Source organism: Heliangelus exortis, chromosome 10 (genome assembly GCF_036169615.1).
Source record: "Heliangelus exortis chromosome 10, bHelExo1.hap1, whole genome shotgun sequence".
In the NCBI taxonomy this organism is placed as follows: domain Eukaryota; kingdom Metazoa; phylum Chordata; class Aves; order Apodiformes; family Trochilidae; genus Heliangelus; species Heliangelus exortis.
In genome coordinates, this window is record NC_092431.1 from 1,224,529 (window position 1) to 1,242,028 (window position 17,500).

The following is a 17,500-nucleotide window of genomic DNA, read 5'->3' on the forward strand; positions in this document are numbered from 1 at the left end:
TCCAGCTTTATAAACAGATTGAGAGATTAACCCCCTGTGTGACACCATCTCCAAGTCATTGCAAAATTGTGGGATTGAGCCTTCTGGGGAAAAAGAGGGTTGCCCACAGCACTAGGAACCTCAACTATTAAAGAAACAAAACAAAACAAAACCACCCCCCACCAAAACCAAACACAGGCTTTGAAAACACGAGGTTTCATATAGCAAGATCAAAAAAAAAAATAAAATAAAATCCTCTGTCTGCCAGAGAAGAAAAGACACTTCCAGTTCTCCCTAGCAATCCAAGAAGGCCAAAGACTTCCCTTCCTTTCAGTCAATCATTGCCATCCAGGATCTGCCAGCCCCTGTCCCCAGTGTCACCTTGTTCTGATGTGATCATGAGTGGCCAAGGGTCAGGACACAGGGACCCTGAAGTGAAGAACCACACAAAAAAGCATCTGCAGGAGCTCAGATCCATTTCTCCCCTACTCCAGAGAAGGTCAGCTCATGTTTAGAAGATAAGCACATTTGTTCTGACCTCAGGTCCCCCAGCCTCAGGAACTAAGGAGAGGACTTTCTCCCAAACCTGTCTGTGCAGGACATTCAATCTATGGCCTGCAGGGGAAAAAGAAACTGATTCATGGCCTCATTTAACATGAAATAGATTCTGTTGAAGAATATCCAAGCCAAGGGATGGATGGATGGATGGATGGATGGATGGATGGATGGATGGATGGATGATCAAGCCACCTGAGATACAATCTTGAAGCCCCCCAAAATTGCAGAGTTTAGGGTGACTGCTCCTTGCTGGAATGAAAGGCATTCACAAAAGAAAAAGGGATAAGAATGATCTCTTCTCTTGTAGAAGAAAACAATCCTACTCTTAATCTGGACACTATGAATGTGGCAAGTTTTGTCTTTGGTGAGCAAGGAGGTCCAATACTGGTGAGAATCCCTCCAGCAGTTCTGGCAAGGAAGAGAACATTTGTTGCTCTCTGGTGAGAACATCCCTGCAATTTTCCTGCTCTGAAGAGGGAAGAGCATGACAGGTAAGGTAGGATTTAGGGATGCTCTTCTTGCTTTAAAGAAGAGAAGCAAGGTCCTCAGGGTCCCAGCCTTCATCACATTAATTCATCTCAAAGGAGCAAGAGCCTCACTAGGGACAGGCTGCTAGATCCCAATGACTGAAAAAGCAATAACATGATTCTAGATACCTGTGAAAGGGGATTAATTAGGCATTCTGGGCAGTAATCAGGCAAGTCTGGACAAGTGGCCACCTCTCTTTGCTCAGAAGGTCTCACCTGGAGTTGTCAAGGTCTGGTTGCTACCAATGAGATAAAACAGTGTGGGCAGCAAGGGAAATCTCCAATCCCTTCAGCAAGAGAGGGGAAAGCCAGGAAAACAGCTGGGAAGGATCTGGGGATTAAGCCAGTTGGACCAAAGCAAGACACTGGTGGTGCCCAAGAAGGGGACTGAGTTTCTGGGCTAAGATGGGAGGAAGAGAGGGAAGGCTGAGAAGGACCCAGCAAACCCAAGGACCTGTAGGACTTTGAGAAGAGGATGGGCAGCAAGTTGAAGGGGGTTATCAGGAGGATGAGACCATTGGTGTCCAGTGCCAGGACAAAGGGCAATAAACTGGAAGGAAGAACATAAGGAACCTTTTGTTGTAAGGGTAGCAGAGCACTGGGACAAGCTGCCCAGAGAGGTGGTGGAGTCTCTGTCCCTGAAGCCAATAAAACCCCCCTGGACACGTCCCTGTGTGACCCAATCCAGGTGATCCTGCTCTAACAGGATGGTTGGATGGTGATCTTCAGAGGTCCCTTCCAACCCCTGCCATTCCCTGATTCTCTGGCTGCACAGAGCAGGAGGAGCTGGGACTCTGGGGACTCCTGGCCAGGGCTCCTGACAAGGAAGGCAGGAAAATCCCTGGGGGAAGTGCTGAAGGAGGAGCCTCTTTGTTTACAGTAGGTGCTGCTGAAAGGTGTCCTGAAGAAAGACAGCAATTAACAGGCCTGGAAAAAGAAAAAAAAAAAAAAAAAAAAAAAAAAAAAGGCTTCTTTCCACTAAGAACCTTTTAAGTATGTTTTTGGAGCCCCTTCAAGGGTTAATGTTTGGCTGTTTATCCGGAGTTGTCGGATGTCAGCTCTTTCTTTTGACTCCTAATGGCTTATAGCCATCAGGAGGTGAAGACTCCTCAAAAGAGATGGTGTCAGGAATGTTTTTTTTATGCCCACCAGCACCCACACACCTGCAGCAGGCTGTGCTTGCAGGGTGGATAGTTTACATACTTGAACCTGTATCCCAGGGACAGAGATATAAACATGAAACCAGATCCCCTCTGACAGGGCTGCTGAAGCCCCTGGGCAGTACAAAAGGGTCCTTTCCCCCACACCCACCTCGAGTGACCACAAATCCCAGCGAGGTTTCAAGCCCTGGCTTCCCAGCCAGAACAAGCTCTGCTGGTCCAGGTTCTGGTTTGGGGGGGGGAAGGGATGGATCCTGTGAAGTTTTCAGCACCTTCTTTCAGGCAGGGGTGAAAGAAAAGGAGCAGGCTCAGCAGCAGACTTCAAAAAGCAGCTGGGTGACAAAGCAAAGCCTCTGGGACAAGAGGAACTGGGAGAACAAAAGGCAGAGGCTTCAAATCAATCAGAGCACTGCTCACTCCTGACCTTCCCCAGAGGAGAGATGTCACTGAGCCTCATAATGACCCCACGAGGTGCAAACAGCCTGAGCAGCTGTAATTCCAACCACCCCAACCTTTCCTACAGGCTTGGAAAGAGCAATGGTAGAGCTGCTGCTGCTCCTGAAGATCAAATCTGTCCCCTGCCCTCTTCCCCTTGCAAAGATTTGCTCCCAGAAGTCACCCCAAGCCACTAGGGAGTGAGCAGGCATGGGCAGTGATTTCATTTTGAGAAAGACATGGGGGGAAAAACCCCACAACCATGGAAAGGGGAGATGTCCTGACCCAGAAATATTCTTTGCTTGGTGAAAGTGGTGCCACCTCTCCTGGTCACATCACAACTAAGTGACCCCACAGCAGGAGACACCAAGGGCCAGTGACCCAGTTTGTTCTTGGACCCTGCTGGATTTAGAAGCACAGCTGGAGTTGGTGACTTCCCCAGGCTGTTATTTCTTATAAAAGATGGGCTAGCAACTCCCACCTGAGTTTTGGGCAGCCACATCCAGCCTTTGTGCAAAGTCATGGCAGTGTTGTTCTGCTGCCCCCAAATGTCACCTCCTCTCCCATCACTTCCCCCTTCCAAGTGCAGATTTCTGCTCTGCAAGGGGTCACTCATTTGTCCTTCAACCTCTGGCAGAAACAAGTCCATCCTCACCAAAAAACACCTTGCTAAGCACCAGCCTTCATCCCAATGGTATCTCCTGATACCATTGGTTTTCTCTCCAGCCCTGCTTGAACCACACCAGTATTCAACCACTCAGAATCAGATAAATCCTGGCAGGTTCTGCTCAAGTGAAAAGTTTCCTGGGCATTAAAGAAGCTCACACAGATCACCTCCCCATTGGAAGTTCATCTGGGAAATAAAAATACTCTGGTCTATGTCAACAGTTACCCAGATAGAAGAGAGACTGGATTGGTGGAACCTCAGAGGAACCTTTTAATGCTTCAGAAGTCAAGGATGGAGCATGGAGCATGTCCTGTGTGTCAGTATGAAACCAAACCCTCAGGCCACAGCTCGAATCCTTGGGAGACAAATCCCACCGAGCTTCCAATCTCCTCAAGAACCTTCTGCCACTTCTTTTCCAAGAGGAGATCCTTCCAAGACCAACCTCCATCCCCAGGGCAGACTTTGGCCAGCACACCCAGCATACCAGACTCTCAGGAAACTGTTCCTCAGACCCAGAAGCAAAGAAATACCACAGAACTTCTCACTTCTCCAACATTTTTTTTTTTCCCCCCCGTGGCAGCTGGCAAATCCTTTCCTTTGCTTCTCATCCAAGTTGGACAAAATTACTGCAGAGAATCCCTCCTGCTCCCCCTCCCCCCATGCAATGTAATCCCAAGGGAGAAATGGTTTCATGGGGACCCCCTGCTGTCTTGCATCTGATTTCCCTCCTAAGTATGGGATGGGGAAGCGTCTCGAGGGCTACGGCTGTGACCTCCATACAGCTCTTTTGTCAAGTGCCATTTCATTAAAAAATCAGCCTTTTAACTGTGGACACATTTCAACCTCACCAAATCTGCTAATTATTGACAGTTGGTGAAGAGGAGATTTCACTTGTTCCTCCTGTTAAACTGCATCTAATTAGTAATTACTGGTTCACTGTCATCTTTACTGCAATAATCCCACTGCACATTGGCTCATTAACCTTTTGCTTTTCTAAAGCAGCCTGCCAACAAGATGAAGGCTAAAACAGATTGGAAAACAATAGCTCAGCCTTGGATTTTAGGCTGTTTATTCCCCTGGTCCTGGAGATCCAAAAAGGAAGATTATTTGGAAGAAAAGGCTTTCAGCTGAAATCAGCCTCACGCTGGAAGATGGCTCAGTCTGCCCCAACCAGCAGCCAAGGTCCTTTCAACTTACACCCATGGGGAGGGCACAGATATTCTGGCTCCTGGAAGGGTTTCTTTGCCATCAGCTCTTGCTTCAGCTCCATTTCCATTCAGCTTAAGACATTAGGAAGAAATTCTTTGGTGTGAGGGTGCTGAGCCCCTGGCCCAGGTTAGGGGTGGAACGGGATGGGCTTTAAGACCCCTTCCAACCCAAACCATTCTATGAACCTATGATTTCTCATCTGGGTTTATCTGCCTTTACCAGCACGATCCAGCCCACTGGATCATGGGATGAAGCAACTTTGGGTGGGTCTGAAGCACCTTGGAAGTTCCCCAGCATCCTCTGGGGATGCTGAAAAGGGAACGATCGGGATGAGCAGGGACGGAAGGGTGGCAAGAAAAGAATAAAAAGAAATCAGTGGAGCAACCCCATGGTTATTTCTTTTGCTGCTACACTGAATTTCATTTGCACAAGTCCCATTTTCAGTTTGGAACTGTCACAGCTGTTTCTATTGGCAGTGCATAGCTGAGTAGGAGTTGTCAGTGGGGAGGCTGTAGGATCGGTGGCAAGAAAAGAGATTCCCCCGGGGGGCATGGGAGGCAGTTGGAGGTTGTGGGCTAAATGCATTAACTAGATGTTTCTCCTAAACTTCACAGCAGTGAATTACTTGATGCAGATAGATAGATGCACTAAGGGGCCGAAGTTAACACCATTCTGGGATGAAAATTTCTCAGCATCCTAAGCGTGCCGAGTGGCAAGGACTCCTCTCTTTAGGGCTGACCCCAGGGGTTGGGTTTTACAAGGGGATCTTCAAAACCATGGTGTCCAGAAGCAGGTTGTGGTACTGGAGCATCACTGCAGGTATCAAAGTGGCTTCAGAGAATGTCAGGGGTTGGAAGGGACCTCTGGAGCTCATCCAGTCCAACCCCATCACCAGGGCAGGTTCACCCAGAGCAGGCTGCACAGGATGGAGTCCAGGTGGGTTTTGAATGTCTCCAGAGATGGAGACTCCACCACCTCTCTGGGGAGCTGTGCCAGGGCTCTGCCACCCTCAAAGTAAGGAATTCCCACCTTGTGTTTAGATGGAAACTCCTAAGGTCAAAGTTGTGCCTGTTTCCTCTTGTCCTGGCATCACTGAAAACTGTCCCCATCCTCCTGTCAGTATTTATAAGCACTGCTAAGATGCCCCTCAGTCTTCTCCAGGCTAAAAAAGACCCAAGTCCCTCTGCCTTTCCTCCTAGGAGAGATGTCCTGGTCTCCTATTCCACCTGAACAAAAGCAAAGAAGGTCCCTGATGGACTAATTATTGACCCAAAAGAAGATCTGGCCTCATGACCCTTCCCAGCACCTGAAGGTTGTTCAGCTCCAGATGTTCCATCTCCCTGCCCCTGGTGCTTCTGGATGCAACCAGAGCAGAATTCTGATTTCTCTTCTGCTGTCTTACAACAGGTGTAACTCTGAAGCAGCTGCAGGTGATGCAACAAGGTGGCTGCACTTTTAATAAATCTCTTGCAAGGCTTCAGTTCTGCTTGAAAACCAATTATTAAATTGGAGCCCCTTTAAGAGATCAAAGGTGGCCAAGTCAAGCTCCAGTGCTAAAACAAGCCCTTCATAACACATCAGCTTCTGTGTTTGTGCTCTGACTAAAGAAAAAGGGACTGTGAAAGTGTGATTAAGGGCAGAATTCGGCTCATTTACAAGCCCTGAATGGGTTGCTGCTCAGACCATCACCATATTTTTGGAACAGAACATGCCTATTACATCTTGTTGGTAATAATTTACCCCCTGGGCAGTGCTCATTACAGCAGCAGCATCTCAGCTGTGTTATGTTCCTGCCTGCTTCACCTACTGTGGGGATGAGGAAAAGCAAAGACACACACATGTAGCTCCACAGAGAGAGAAGGCAACCTTCAAACACTCCAAGTCTACTCCAACTTAGTTATCCAGCGAGTTCATGGAGCAGGACCAAGAAGTGAGAGCTTGCAAGAAATGCTCTCTGCAAGGAAATTCAGATTTCTGGGAAGAAACAGCTCTGGAGAGATCATTGCAGGTACATCACTTGCTCTGCTCACCTTGAGCATCCCCACAGCCACCACCAAAGAGATCCAGCAGAATGGGAGGGACAACCTGCAGGTGCCTACCCATAATAATAAACTCAAAATAACAGGGAAACTGTTGGCACCAGGCTGCTCTGGAGAACTTCACCCCTTGGTGTGTGGAGTTGAGAGGTCCAGCTGTGCACCTGGAGCTGCCTCCAGTTGAGCAGAGCTGAGATCCCAGTAGGTAATGAGCCACTCCACCAGCTGTAATGGTTTCTCCTCCCTGAGATAAGGCGTGGGCAGAGAGCACGTCATCCTGTTTGATCTACTAATCAGCTCTGAATCATGTTTACACTGCAGATAACATTTCTGCTGCTTTTAGAAGGTCATTTCTGAGCCATGCTGCAGTGTTTCAGTAGCACCCCGGGTCTGCAATTGGAATCTCCTTTGGAAGAAGCCAGACCTGATTTTTTTTTTTTTTTTCTGGTGAGCTAGAAGTCATTCAGCTGTTAGCATCCACACAATTTTAAATGCTGGAATAGCAGATATGACACAGGATAAATCATTTGTCACCCACAGAGCCAAAACCCAAAAGGCAAAATGACCTCGTGAGCTGCATTCCAACATAAAGAAACATTGAATAATTCTTTTTATTGGGCCCCAAACCTCTGAATACCTCAGATCCTGGTACCAGAGCTTTTGAGGTTGCTTTGGGCAATGCTATCAACCACGTGAATTGTCAGTGAGGAGGGAAAAAAATCCCCCATGACTGATGGTTAAGGCCTGAGATGACACAAGATCTGGGGAAGGGGTAAGTAAGGAAGGGTTGGACTTGATGATCTCTGAGGTCCCTTCCAACCCAGCCAATTCTATGATTCTATGACCCAGGACACCAGCACAGGGACCTCTGGGTCCCATGGTGGCCTGTGGCAGAGTCCACTTGTGTCAGGCTATGGTCAGACACAAAACTTCCTCTGGGCACAAGGATTTTGTGTACCCATGGCACAAGGCACCATTTTGAGGGCATGATGGCAACATCACCTTTGGGGTAAAGGAGGTTGGTGGTGCCTCCTGTGCTCTTGGTTCCCTGATTCTCTTGAAAGGAAATCTGCCAGGAAAAGGTCCCCCAGGCCACCTTCTGGTGGGTGAAACTCCTTTCCCTGGAAAGAGGAGCACAAGTGATGCTCTGTGGCCAAACCTCCTTCCAGCAGGAACTCTGGACATGCTCTGGGCACGTACCTCGAATGGGTACAAAGCCTGGCACTGCTCCTCAGTCCTTCATAACCAAAACCTCTGAGCAGAACTTGGGCTCACGACAAAAAGAACATGATGAGCAGGGAGCTAAGGTTGAGCTGGTGCCAAAATGACTAACGTGCTCTGGGGATGGAGGGACTCAAGTGGAAGCAGGCAAATCACATTGCTCCTGCAACTGGTACTTGTGCAACTTCTTACTGGAATACTGTGTCTGATTCTTATGGATGGGCTCCAAAAAGGATGTTGACTAATTAGGGAAAGTTTAAGGAAGAGCCATATGAATCATTAAAGCTTCAGAAAACACGTCTTGTAGCCAGAGATTCCAAGATTGAGATATATTCGGTTTCTTAAAGAGAAGATTAGGGGACAGTTTTATCTTCAGCCTGTAAACAGTTAGAAGGACAACAACAAAAATATCTGCAACACGTTTTTCAGGCTAGCAGACAAGTGTACAGCAAGATTCCCTGGCTAGGGGTTGTGAAGAAAACCATCCAGACTGAAAAAAATAATTGAATTAACCAGCAGAGATTGTGATACTCATTTCTGATCAACTCTCCTAGCTGACACAAGAAGAACGTCAGCAAAGTCCTTGGCTCTGTTTGGTGGAGTTTTTCCTATTTTATAATTACTAGTAACCCTCCCTGTAGATGTCCTGATCTACAGTCTGCAAACCCATCAGTCCCAAACACCAAAGGGCCAAAATTAATGACAAAATACACCTTGGCAGTTTGTTCAGCTGACTCAGGTACAAGCGGTTTCATTCCTCATCCCAAGTGGTTCCTTGGCTCTGCTCACCCCCAGGCTGTGTCTTCCCAGAGCCAGGCTGGATGACAAAGAGGCAGAAACCCTAAAAAAAGCTCTGGGAAGGCACATCCACACCAGATGTGTATGGCAGGCTCCTTGCCCTGTCTTCATGGTGCTGACACCAAGGAACCAGCACTGTCATGGGAGAGGGAGAACTGAGCCATCTTCTCCCTGGAGCAGTTCAGCTCTAAGCTCATGTCACCAGACAAGATTGGACAAACCCAGCCAAGGGTTTGGAGTCAGGGAGGAGAAGTCATCAGCCAGAAGCACCAACATCCCTTGACTTGTGATCTGAGGAGATGTGCTCAGGTATCACTGACAAGGGGATGGGACACCCACCATGCTGGTGGAGACACTGGGAATCAAGCAGGCAGAACATTCCCCTCTTACATTTTAAAACCCCCTTATTCCAACCTGGCTGTCCCCCTGATCCCTGGGGTTTTGCTTACTTCACCCTCTAAATGTCTTTCACTCAGGAGGAGGAGGAGCAAAACCCTGGGGAAGAGCAATGGGTGTGATGGAAGGGAGGAGGATCACACGTGGCCATCCCTTGTCTGGAAAAAGTGTTTGCTGGGTGGAACAAAGTTCAGTTCTTCCCCTGTTTGCTTGGAAGGTTCATCCCATCCCACCACACGATCCAAACCCTGATTACAAGTATGGAAAACCCATGGGAGAGTAACCAGTGCTGTGCTGGTATGTGCTGGCAGGAGGGAATCACCCACCCAGCACCTGCCCACTCAGCCTCCACGGGGAAGGTGACAGCAATCGACTCCCTCCAAAAATAAGGAGACCCCATCAAAATGAGACCCTTCCCCAGGAAGGCAAAGCAAGCAATGGCATCAGGAAGCCCCTCTGAGATAGGTACTGACCTCAGACATCTGTGGGAAGAGGCTGATGGCCAAGGGGAGGGCCAGGCCAAAGGCAGCGAGGCACACAAGGCTTTGGACTGGGAGAATCATCCGGGGACGGGACCTCAGGAGGGACGTTCTGGAAAGGAAAGGTTTCATCAGAGCATTTCACAGCCCAAGGGAGTGCACGCCATTAGCTAAACTTCTGTCCATCCAGACCCTCTCCCTAACTGGGTGAGGTTCCTGAGGTTCCTTCTCAGAAAACCAGCATCAAGTTCACCCACAAAAGATCCCCAGCCCTTGCAGGTTCAGCTTTGCCATCTGCTGGGGTTACACAGCCCACACCCCCCTCAGGGCTCACCTCTCCTCAACTCAACCAGGAGCACTGAACACACATTTCCCCCATTCCCAAGGTGCCCCCCAAGCCAAGCCAACCACACCACATCAGGACATTTTGGAGGCTCATCTCCCCAGACAGATGATGCAAGAGAACACATTACCTTAACATCTACTCCACCATCTACTCCACATTTACTACAGGCTCTGAACAACACACACCTGATGCATTACAACAGAGCAGCTGATGAGTGGGAACTCCTTACCCTGCTGCACCCTGCCTGGGTGTCAGAACATTCCCCCCCTTCCCCCTCTGCAAGGCTTGCTGAAGGCTCTCTGCATCTTGAGAAGGTTCAGGGGAAGTGGAGAAGGAAAACAAGAGCCAGAACCTTAACTCCTCCACTACCTCAGCTCCTCACTAAGAAGCTCTGGAGATGAAGTTGCTCCTCTCAATCTGTGCTGTGGAAGCCAAGCTTCTGCTCCCCAATATTTAGCTCCTTTGTTTTGTGTGGATCACCACTTCCCCCAGACAACTCCTCCAGAAGTCCACAAGTGTTTGAGGCAGGGTCAGGAGAGGCAGTTTCCTTGCTCCAGGCTTTTTAACAAACACAGCCTGCAAGGATTGCCATCAATGAGCTGTGATAACGAGTCCCCAGGATGCAGAGGGGCAACTCCTGGAACTGATTTATTCTCCTCCTTAAGCCCTAGTGATCCATGAGAGCCCTCACTGGGAAAAAATCATCCGACCAAAGCCTCCCTGGAGCAGAGTTTAGAACCAAGACATCACTGCTTACACCACCCCTGACACCTTAATTTGGAAGCTGCACCCTCTTTAATTACTGCCCTGTTGGGGACCTTGTAATCACCCAAGTAAAAACTCAACCAATTTAACGAGATCCCTGGCACAGCCCCCAGGTGTGATTTCCAGGAGGGCTTCAAACTCAGGCCAGTTCAAATTACAAGGGCTAACCTCCTAATTAGAGAAGAGTTATGGCTTGATCTAAAAAGGAGAGTGGGGGGGGCTAATTAACACATGTAGTGTAATGTCTTAATTGGGATTCAGGTCCTCAAAATTTGCGTGGCTGAGAATAAATGACTGGTAATTAGCAGAGAGGTCCACTTCTCTGCTGGCCCTGGGCTCTCTGCTCTCCACATGGATCTTGGAGGAGCAGGGAAGTTAAATATTGTGTGCTGCACTTTGTTAGCTGTCAAATGCAATCAAAAACCCTCTTTGCACCCATTAGCCCCCCACGGGAAGTGAATGATTAGATGTTTCCAAAGGGGTTAATTGCAGAGCATTACAGCAGCTTAAAAAAATAAATAAAATTAATCACCGTTTGCTGAAGAGTGAATTAGCTGACAACACTGTCCTGTGGGCTCTGCCAAAGGGATTGATCAGGGACCTGGAGATCTGGACCTTTAGGTCGTCCTGATAGCCCAACTTTGCTGTTGGCATCTCCTGAAGCAGGCTGTGACATCCACAGGAGCAAGGATTACTTCACCCTACTCATAATTCTGCTGCTGAACTGAGTCCTGGAAGCTATTTTAATATTAAAATAGTAATTTTACTACTAGATTATCACCAAGCACAGAGGACAGGCCTGGCCAGGCTCTGGGGAACTCAACCTCAGCACCCAGACAACAGAAAAGTTTGTGCCAAGGATGCTCTCACATTGGAAATCTGCAGGAAGACAACAGAGTGTGAGGTTTATTGTGCCCATCTCAGAAGCCAGATTTTTGGCACTGGTGGTCTAACATCACTTGTACAACTGAGGGTGCTGCTGATCCTGGAAAAGGAGACCAAGGGGAGAGCTTCTGGCTCTCTGCAACCCCCTGAGAGGAGCTTGGAGCCAGGGGGGTTCAGGCTCTGCTCCCAGGTAACAAGGGATGGGACAAGAGGAACTTTTGGCCTCAAGTTGTGCCAGGGGAGGTTTAGGCTGGAAATTGGGAACAATTTCTCCCTGTAAAGGGTTGTCAGGGCAGGGCTGGAGTCCCCATCATGCCTGGAGGGGTTTCAGACCCTGGAGATGTGGGGATGAGGGCCATGGGGTGGGGGTGGCCTTGGCAGTGCTGGGGAATGGGTGAATTCAATGATTTTCAAGGCCTTTTCCAACCAAAACATTTCAATAAATCTATAAGCAATCCATGTTTATAAACCAACCTTTGGATGGCAAAGCTCATGCATGTTTGCAATACTTCCCTCCTCCTCTTTCTTTTTTCTTGTTTTTTTTTTTTATTTTTTTCTTTTTTTTGAAGATTTGTTTCTTTACCCTTCCCCACCCCTCCCAGTGCCTATCCTGGCTACAATCCACCTTCCAAAAATTTGCCTAGAAGCTACTAAAAAGGCAGCAACACACCAGGGAGCTTCTGATGGGGAGGTAGCACATCCCTCTGCCACTGCTCTACCTGAACCACCGAGACCTCACGGAGAACATTTCCTCAGCCAGGAGCCTGCCTGGACCTGGGTATCCAGGCACAGACACATCCTGGCACAGACTGTGCATCTGCTCAGCAGAGACAGTGTGTTGTAGCTCTTGTAAATACACCTTCATTCAACTTTCATCACATTGTTCATTAGTGGTTTTAAATCCTGCATAATTTGGCAGCTGCCTCTGGCGTTTCTCGGGAGGTTCTGTAATTTATTCCATATGGAAGTCAGTTGCTGTACTAAAAAGGAGTTATCAGGTTCAGTGAACCAGAGCTGTATTTGTCTAGGAGGAGGTGTCAGATGCTAAACTAAATATGACAGGAGTTAACCCAAGTCTCCCAGCTGACAGATTCTGGGGGGGGTTCTGGGGTGTTTGGTATAAACAGGTTCAAAGCTGATACACACAGTGCAAGACGCCAAGGGGGCTGATGGGCTAAGGAGCTTTGGGGTTCTCCAGACAGCCCAAACCCTCTTCTGATGGATAAATAACCTTTGGGGTGGTTGTCCTACCCTCCCAGTGCCAGCACTGTCCCACCTCTCTGCTTCAGAGAGCCCACCCAGTTCCTTTCTGCTTTCTGCATGTCAGCTTTTCTCACTCATTTTTTGGGGTCATTTTGGGAATGCTGAGCTTTCCTAGGCACCAGCAGCTGTGTCCCCTGTCCCTTCCAGCCAGGCCACCTCCATCCTCACCAAGGAGCATCTCCTGCTCCTGGCTGGAAGCCCCAGTACCCCCTCCAGAGGCCAGAGCAGACACAAAGCAGCTGAGGTTGGGGGATTTTTGTGCTTGATTGACATCATTAAAGGAGCAGTTTCAGTGTTTACTCTGGAAACAGCCCCTGCAGTTTATGGTGTCACTGCTGGCAGCTGTTGAGTTTAAACAAACTTCAGTGAGGCTTTAGCTGGACAGGGAGGTGTTGGGCTGCAGAGGAGGGAAAGCACCTGTAGGACATGTTCTGCACCACCAGAAGGAGATGATCTCCTTCAAAAAGCCATGAACATGAGGCCCAGGAGGTCCTCCTACCTCACAAGGCCTGGGCAATGGTGATCCCTCAAGAGAATCCTTTTTTTTTGTTTTGTTTCTGCTGGACATTAGGAAGAAATTCTTCAATTTGAGGGTGCCCAGAGAAGCTGTGGCTGCCCCATCCCTGGCAGTGTTGAAGGTTGGATGGGGCTTGGAGCACCCTGGGCTGGGGGAGGTGTCCCTGGCCATGGCAGGGGGTTGGGAATGGGTGAGCTTTAAGGTCCTTTCTGTATTTTTCTATGATGTTGTCTTCAAGGTCAGACACAGAGCTGGTGATGCTCTGAAATGCTGATCCAGTATGGAAGCAGCTTAAGTTTATCAGCCATCTACATCCCCCCAGAGTCACCTTCATGTTGATGTGAAACCAGTCACAGAATCCTAGAATGGCTGAAGCTGGAAGGGATCATCTCCTCCAACAGGGACACCTCTCATCCAGAGGTTGCTCCAAGCCCCATCCACCCTGGTCCTGAACACCTCCAGGGATGGGGCAGCCACAGCTTCTCTGGGCAATCTGTTCCAGAGTCTCATTTCTTCCTCATACCCACTCTAAACCTCTTCTCCTGCAGTTTGAAACCATTTCCCCTTGTGCTATCACTGGACACCGATGAAAAGTCCCTCTGCATCCTTCCTGTAGGTTCCCTCAGGGATTGGGAGGCAGCTCTAAGGTTTCCCTGGAGTCTTCTCTTCTCCAGGCTGAACAATCCCAGCTCCTCAGCCTCTCCTCCGAGCAGAGGTTCTCCAGCCTCTGGCTCATCTTTGTGACCTCCTCTGGACTCCTTCCAACAGATCTATGTCCTTCCCATGGTGGGGACACCAGAACTGGACCCAGTCCTCGAGGAGGTGGCAATTAAAGCTGCCAGCAGAGCCATTATTTATAAAACTCCCAGGAGAACACAGCTGCACAGAAGCACTGACTCCGTGTTCCCCGCGTGGCATATGCAGTCTCAAAAATAAACAGTGATTCTATATGTTCAGTGCCTCGACAGAGCCTCCAAGCAGCAGGAGATGCATGAAACATGGGGAAAGAATGGAGCTCAGCAGTGGGAGGTAACATGGAATTACTTGGAGAGCAGAGAAGGCGGCCCTGGGAGTTAAAATACACAGCAGGCAAAGAGACGAGAGGAGCCAAGAGAGCTGAAAGAAAAAAAAAAAAAATAAAAAAAAAAAATGGCACAAGAGACGAGAGAGGCAGCTGGGGGAGTTAAAACATGCAGATGGAGAGATGGCTGAGAGAAAGGAAAGACCTGGATCCAAGTGGAAAGACGGCGACCAGGAACCGGCCACTTAAAATAAAACTTTTCGAGTAGCGAGAGGAAAAGGAGGGAGATGGTTTTCCAGGAACCCAAAAACCACTTCTAGGAGCATCCCTCCTGGAAAGCCAGGATGAAGAAGTTGGGGTTGTTCAGCCTGGAGAAGAGGAAGCTCCAAGGTGACCTTAGAGCAACTTTCCAATATCTGAAGGGGATCTACAAGAAAGCTGGGGGAGGGATTTTGGCACAAGGGTGTAGTGAGAAGACAAGGGGAAATGGGTTAAAACTTGAAGAGGGCAGATTTAGGTTGGACGTGAGGAAAAAATCCCTATGAGGGTGCTGAGCCCCAGGGTGCCCCCAGAAGCTGTGGCTGCCCCATCCCTGGCAGTGCTGAAGGTTGGATGGGGCTTGGAGCACCTTGGGCTGGTGGGAGGTGTCCCTGGGCATGGCAGGGGGGTGGAACTGGATGATCCCAAAGGTCCTTTCCAACCCAACCCATTCCATGATTCTATGAACATCTTGCTTGTTCCTGGGGTGGTTCAAGGCCACCCAGGCCCAGCAGTGTCCCCTGCTCCCACCATGACTGCAAAGCCAAGCAGGAGAAGTGTTCTCCTTCACCACAACCCCAAATATAAATGTCTCTAGCAGAAGATCCAGACTGAGAACTTCTGATTCCACATCTCCAACCTCCAAATAACCTCCCTCTCCTCTGTCTCATTTCCAGACCCTGGAAGGACTTCTATAAATGAAGGGGTAACACCTCAACACAGCTCCCATTAGCATTGCCCCAGCCCAACTAAAATTCCACTAAATTATACAAGTTAAACTTTCCACCAGGGTTCTGACGTTGGTTTGTTTTTTTTTTCTTCCAGAATGAGCATTCACCTCTGCCTGTGTCCTGGGGAGAGAAGTGTTCTCTCACAAACCTGAACTTTTTAAAGAAAATCTCCTGCACATCCACGTTTGCTTGAAGAAAAAATCAGTTTCATGAACAAGTTACAGTGCCCCCAAGTACAAAGCAAATTTTATGCTTGGTTTTAGTTAAACTGGATGCTCAACAAGACCTGGGCTGGTCCTTGGGGTTTTGCTGATGGAGACAATAATTTAGAGACCAGATTTCTCCAAACTTTGAATTTTTGCACTTGAAGATTTGTGGCTTTTCATTTTGCTAACCAGAAGAGCAAAGATCCTCTGAGTTACAGCAATAAAACCTCCCCAGCAGATCCTGGGGGACCCTGTGGGTGAGGTGGGGACTTGGAGGAGGGAAGAGGCTGTGGAACTTTTGTTGAGGAGAAGCAAGAAGTGAAAATCAATTGTTTTGCAACAAAATCAGGGGGGCTGGAAGCTCCCCCTTGTCCTCATCTGTCTCCAGCAGCCATTTCCAAGAGTGGCTTGAAGAAAGTGCTCCCCTGCTTCAGGGACCCACCACAATCCCTTTGAAAAGGAGAGGAAAACACTACATTTTGGGCAAAAATGGGCTTAAAGAACTTAACTTTACAGCTCCCCAAAGCAGAGTTTGTTGCCCTGCTTCTCCCCACAGCCAAACCCTGGGAGGGAGGGAGCCTGGTGGGAGCCTCCAGGTGCTACCTGGGACCAGATCCCTGGTTTTAAATCCAGATGTTAAAAAACCAGACTCCAAATTCACAGAAGCAGCCTCGACCTTTCCCTTAAGGAGAGAAAACTGCCCAGGGGTGTTTCTACAAGGGTAAACAAGGCCAGCCAAAGCCATGGGTCAATCCCTAATTGTACTAATTGCTATTTACTTTGTCACTGGAGTGCTTTCCAGCAGCCATTAGCAACAGATTTGTTTAAAGAGTGCTTCCAGCTTGGCTGTCTGGACAAAGGTAGCAAAGCCCTTTAGCATCCTCATCTTTCATTGCACTCATCAGTCTCCAAGGTTGGCAAAGTGATCCCCACCTCAGGGATCATTCCAGGCCCTGCTGGGTGTCCTCAGGAGGACACAACAGCTCCAAACAACCCTCAGAGCATCTCCAGGCCAAAGAAAAAGCAGAGGTGATGGAAGGCAAGGTGGGAGAGCAGCTGAAGGACAGGGCAGTTTGGGGTATTTTCTTTCACCATCAAGAACTTTGCTAGGAGATAACTGGCTGTGGAATAATAACCCTGCCCTCTCCTGCCAACTCTCTGAGCACTGATGCTCCATGGAGATGGCTGCCAGGAGAGATTCTGGCTTCATCTGTGAGGGAAAGCAAAATTTCTGCAGAATATGTGAAGCATAAATCTTTCTGGGGAAGTCCAAGGCACAGGGTGTTATGGAAGGGAAGTCCAAGTGCCTCCAGACAGAGCCCAGGCAAGTCTGGCACTGGCCAAGGTGCCCTGGATGAGGTGCATGGTCAGCAGATGGGTGGCTGAACGTGAGCCCAGACCTTTAATCTGACCCCATGTGGCAGCCCTAAAGCTTGCTAAAGGCAGAGCTGAAAATTCCAGGACGTTTTCCCACTGAACTGTGGGGTTTCTGGCTCACTGACCCCCAGAGCAGAGCTCTTCAAACTGCTGAGGCCTCAGAAAGTTATTCCACCTTATGGATAAATAGTCATAAAAACCAATGCCTCAGCAGCCTACAACAGTGGTCAAAACGATGGGAAAATTAACATTTTAATAAGGAAAAATAGTCTTTGGTGGACCAACACTAAGAAATATCAGCAAATCAAACCTACTGAGGATCTTTTCTCCCTTCCCCTTCAGAAGTCCCCCCTCTGTATTACCCCAAACTTACTTTTCCAGTATGGACATAATGATTGGAGGTAGAACCAGTATAGGCATTGGCAGGACCACTCTAGTCAGGGCTGTTTCTAGCAGTGCCTGGAAAGGAAAAACAAACAAACCCAAGACATTAAAATCAAATCTCAGAAGGTACCTGGGCTGAGCAATCAATAGGTGGGAAGGGAAAGGTTTGGCTGATCTTCCACCTCCTGGGAACAAAGGGATGAACACAGATGCTCAGCTTTGCCCACAGCTATTTACAGCTGAGTTTTGCTCCCTTGCTACAAACAACCAGGCTGGAGCTTG

General features: G+C 48.7%; 1 protein-coding gene across 3 annotated transcripts in view; it reads right to left on the reverse strand.

Annotated features, from left to right (window-relative positions):
• The window catches only part of SFXN5 (sideroflexin 5), an 83,584-nt gene that overhangs the window by 10,881 nt on the left and 55,203 nt on the right, over positions 1-17,500 (reverse strand). For all 3 annotated transcript variants that reach the window (XR_011727697.1, XM_071753126.1, XM_071753127.1), the window contains 2 exons: positions 17,208-17,293; positions 9,460-9,577 (listed from right to left, as the gene is read on the reverse strand). Coding sequence is in view for 2 of the 3 variants with exons in the window: in XM_071753126.1 (XP_071609227.1) it covers positions 9,460-9,577; positions 17,208-17,293 (204 nt within the window). In the remaining variant the exon portion in view is untranslated. The remainder of the gene's footprint in view (positions 1-9,459; positions 9,578-17,207; positions 17,294-17,500) is intronic.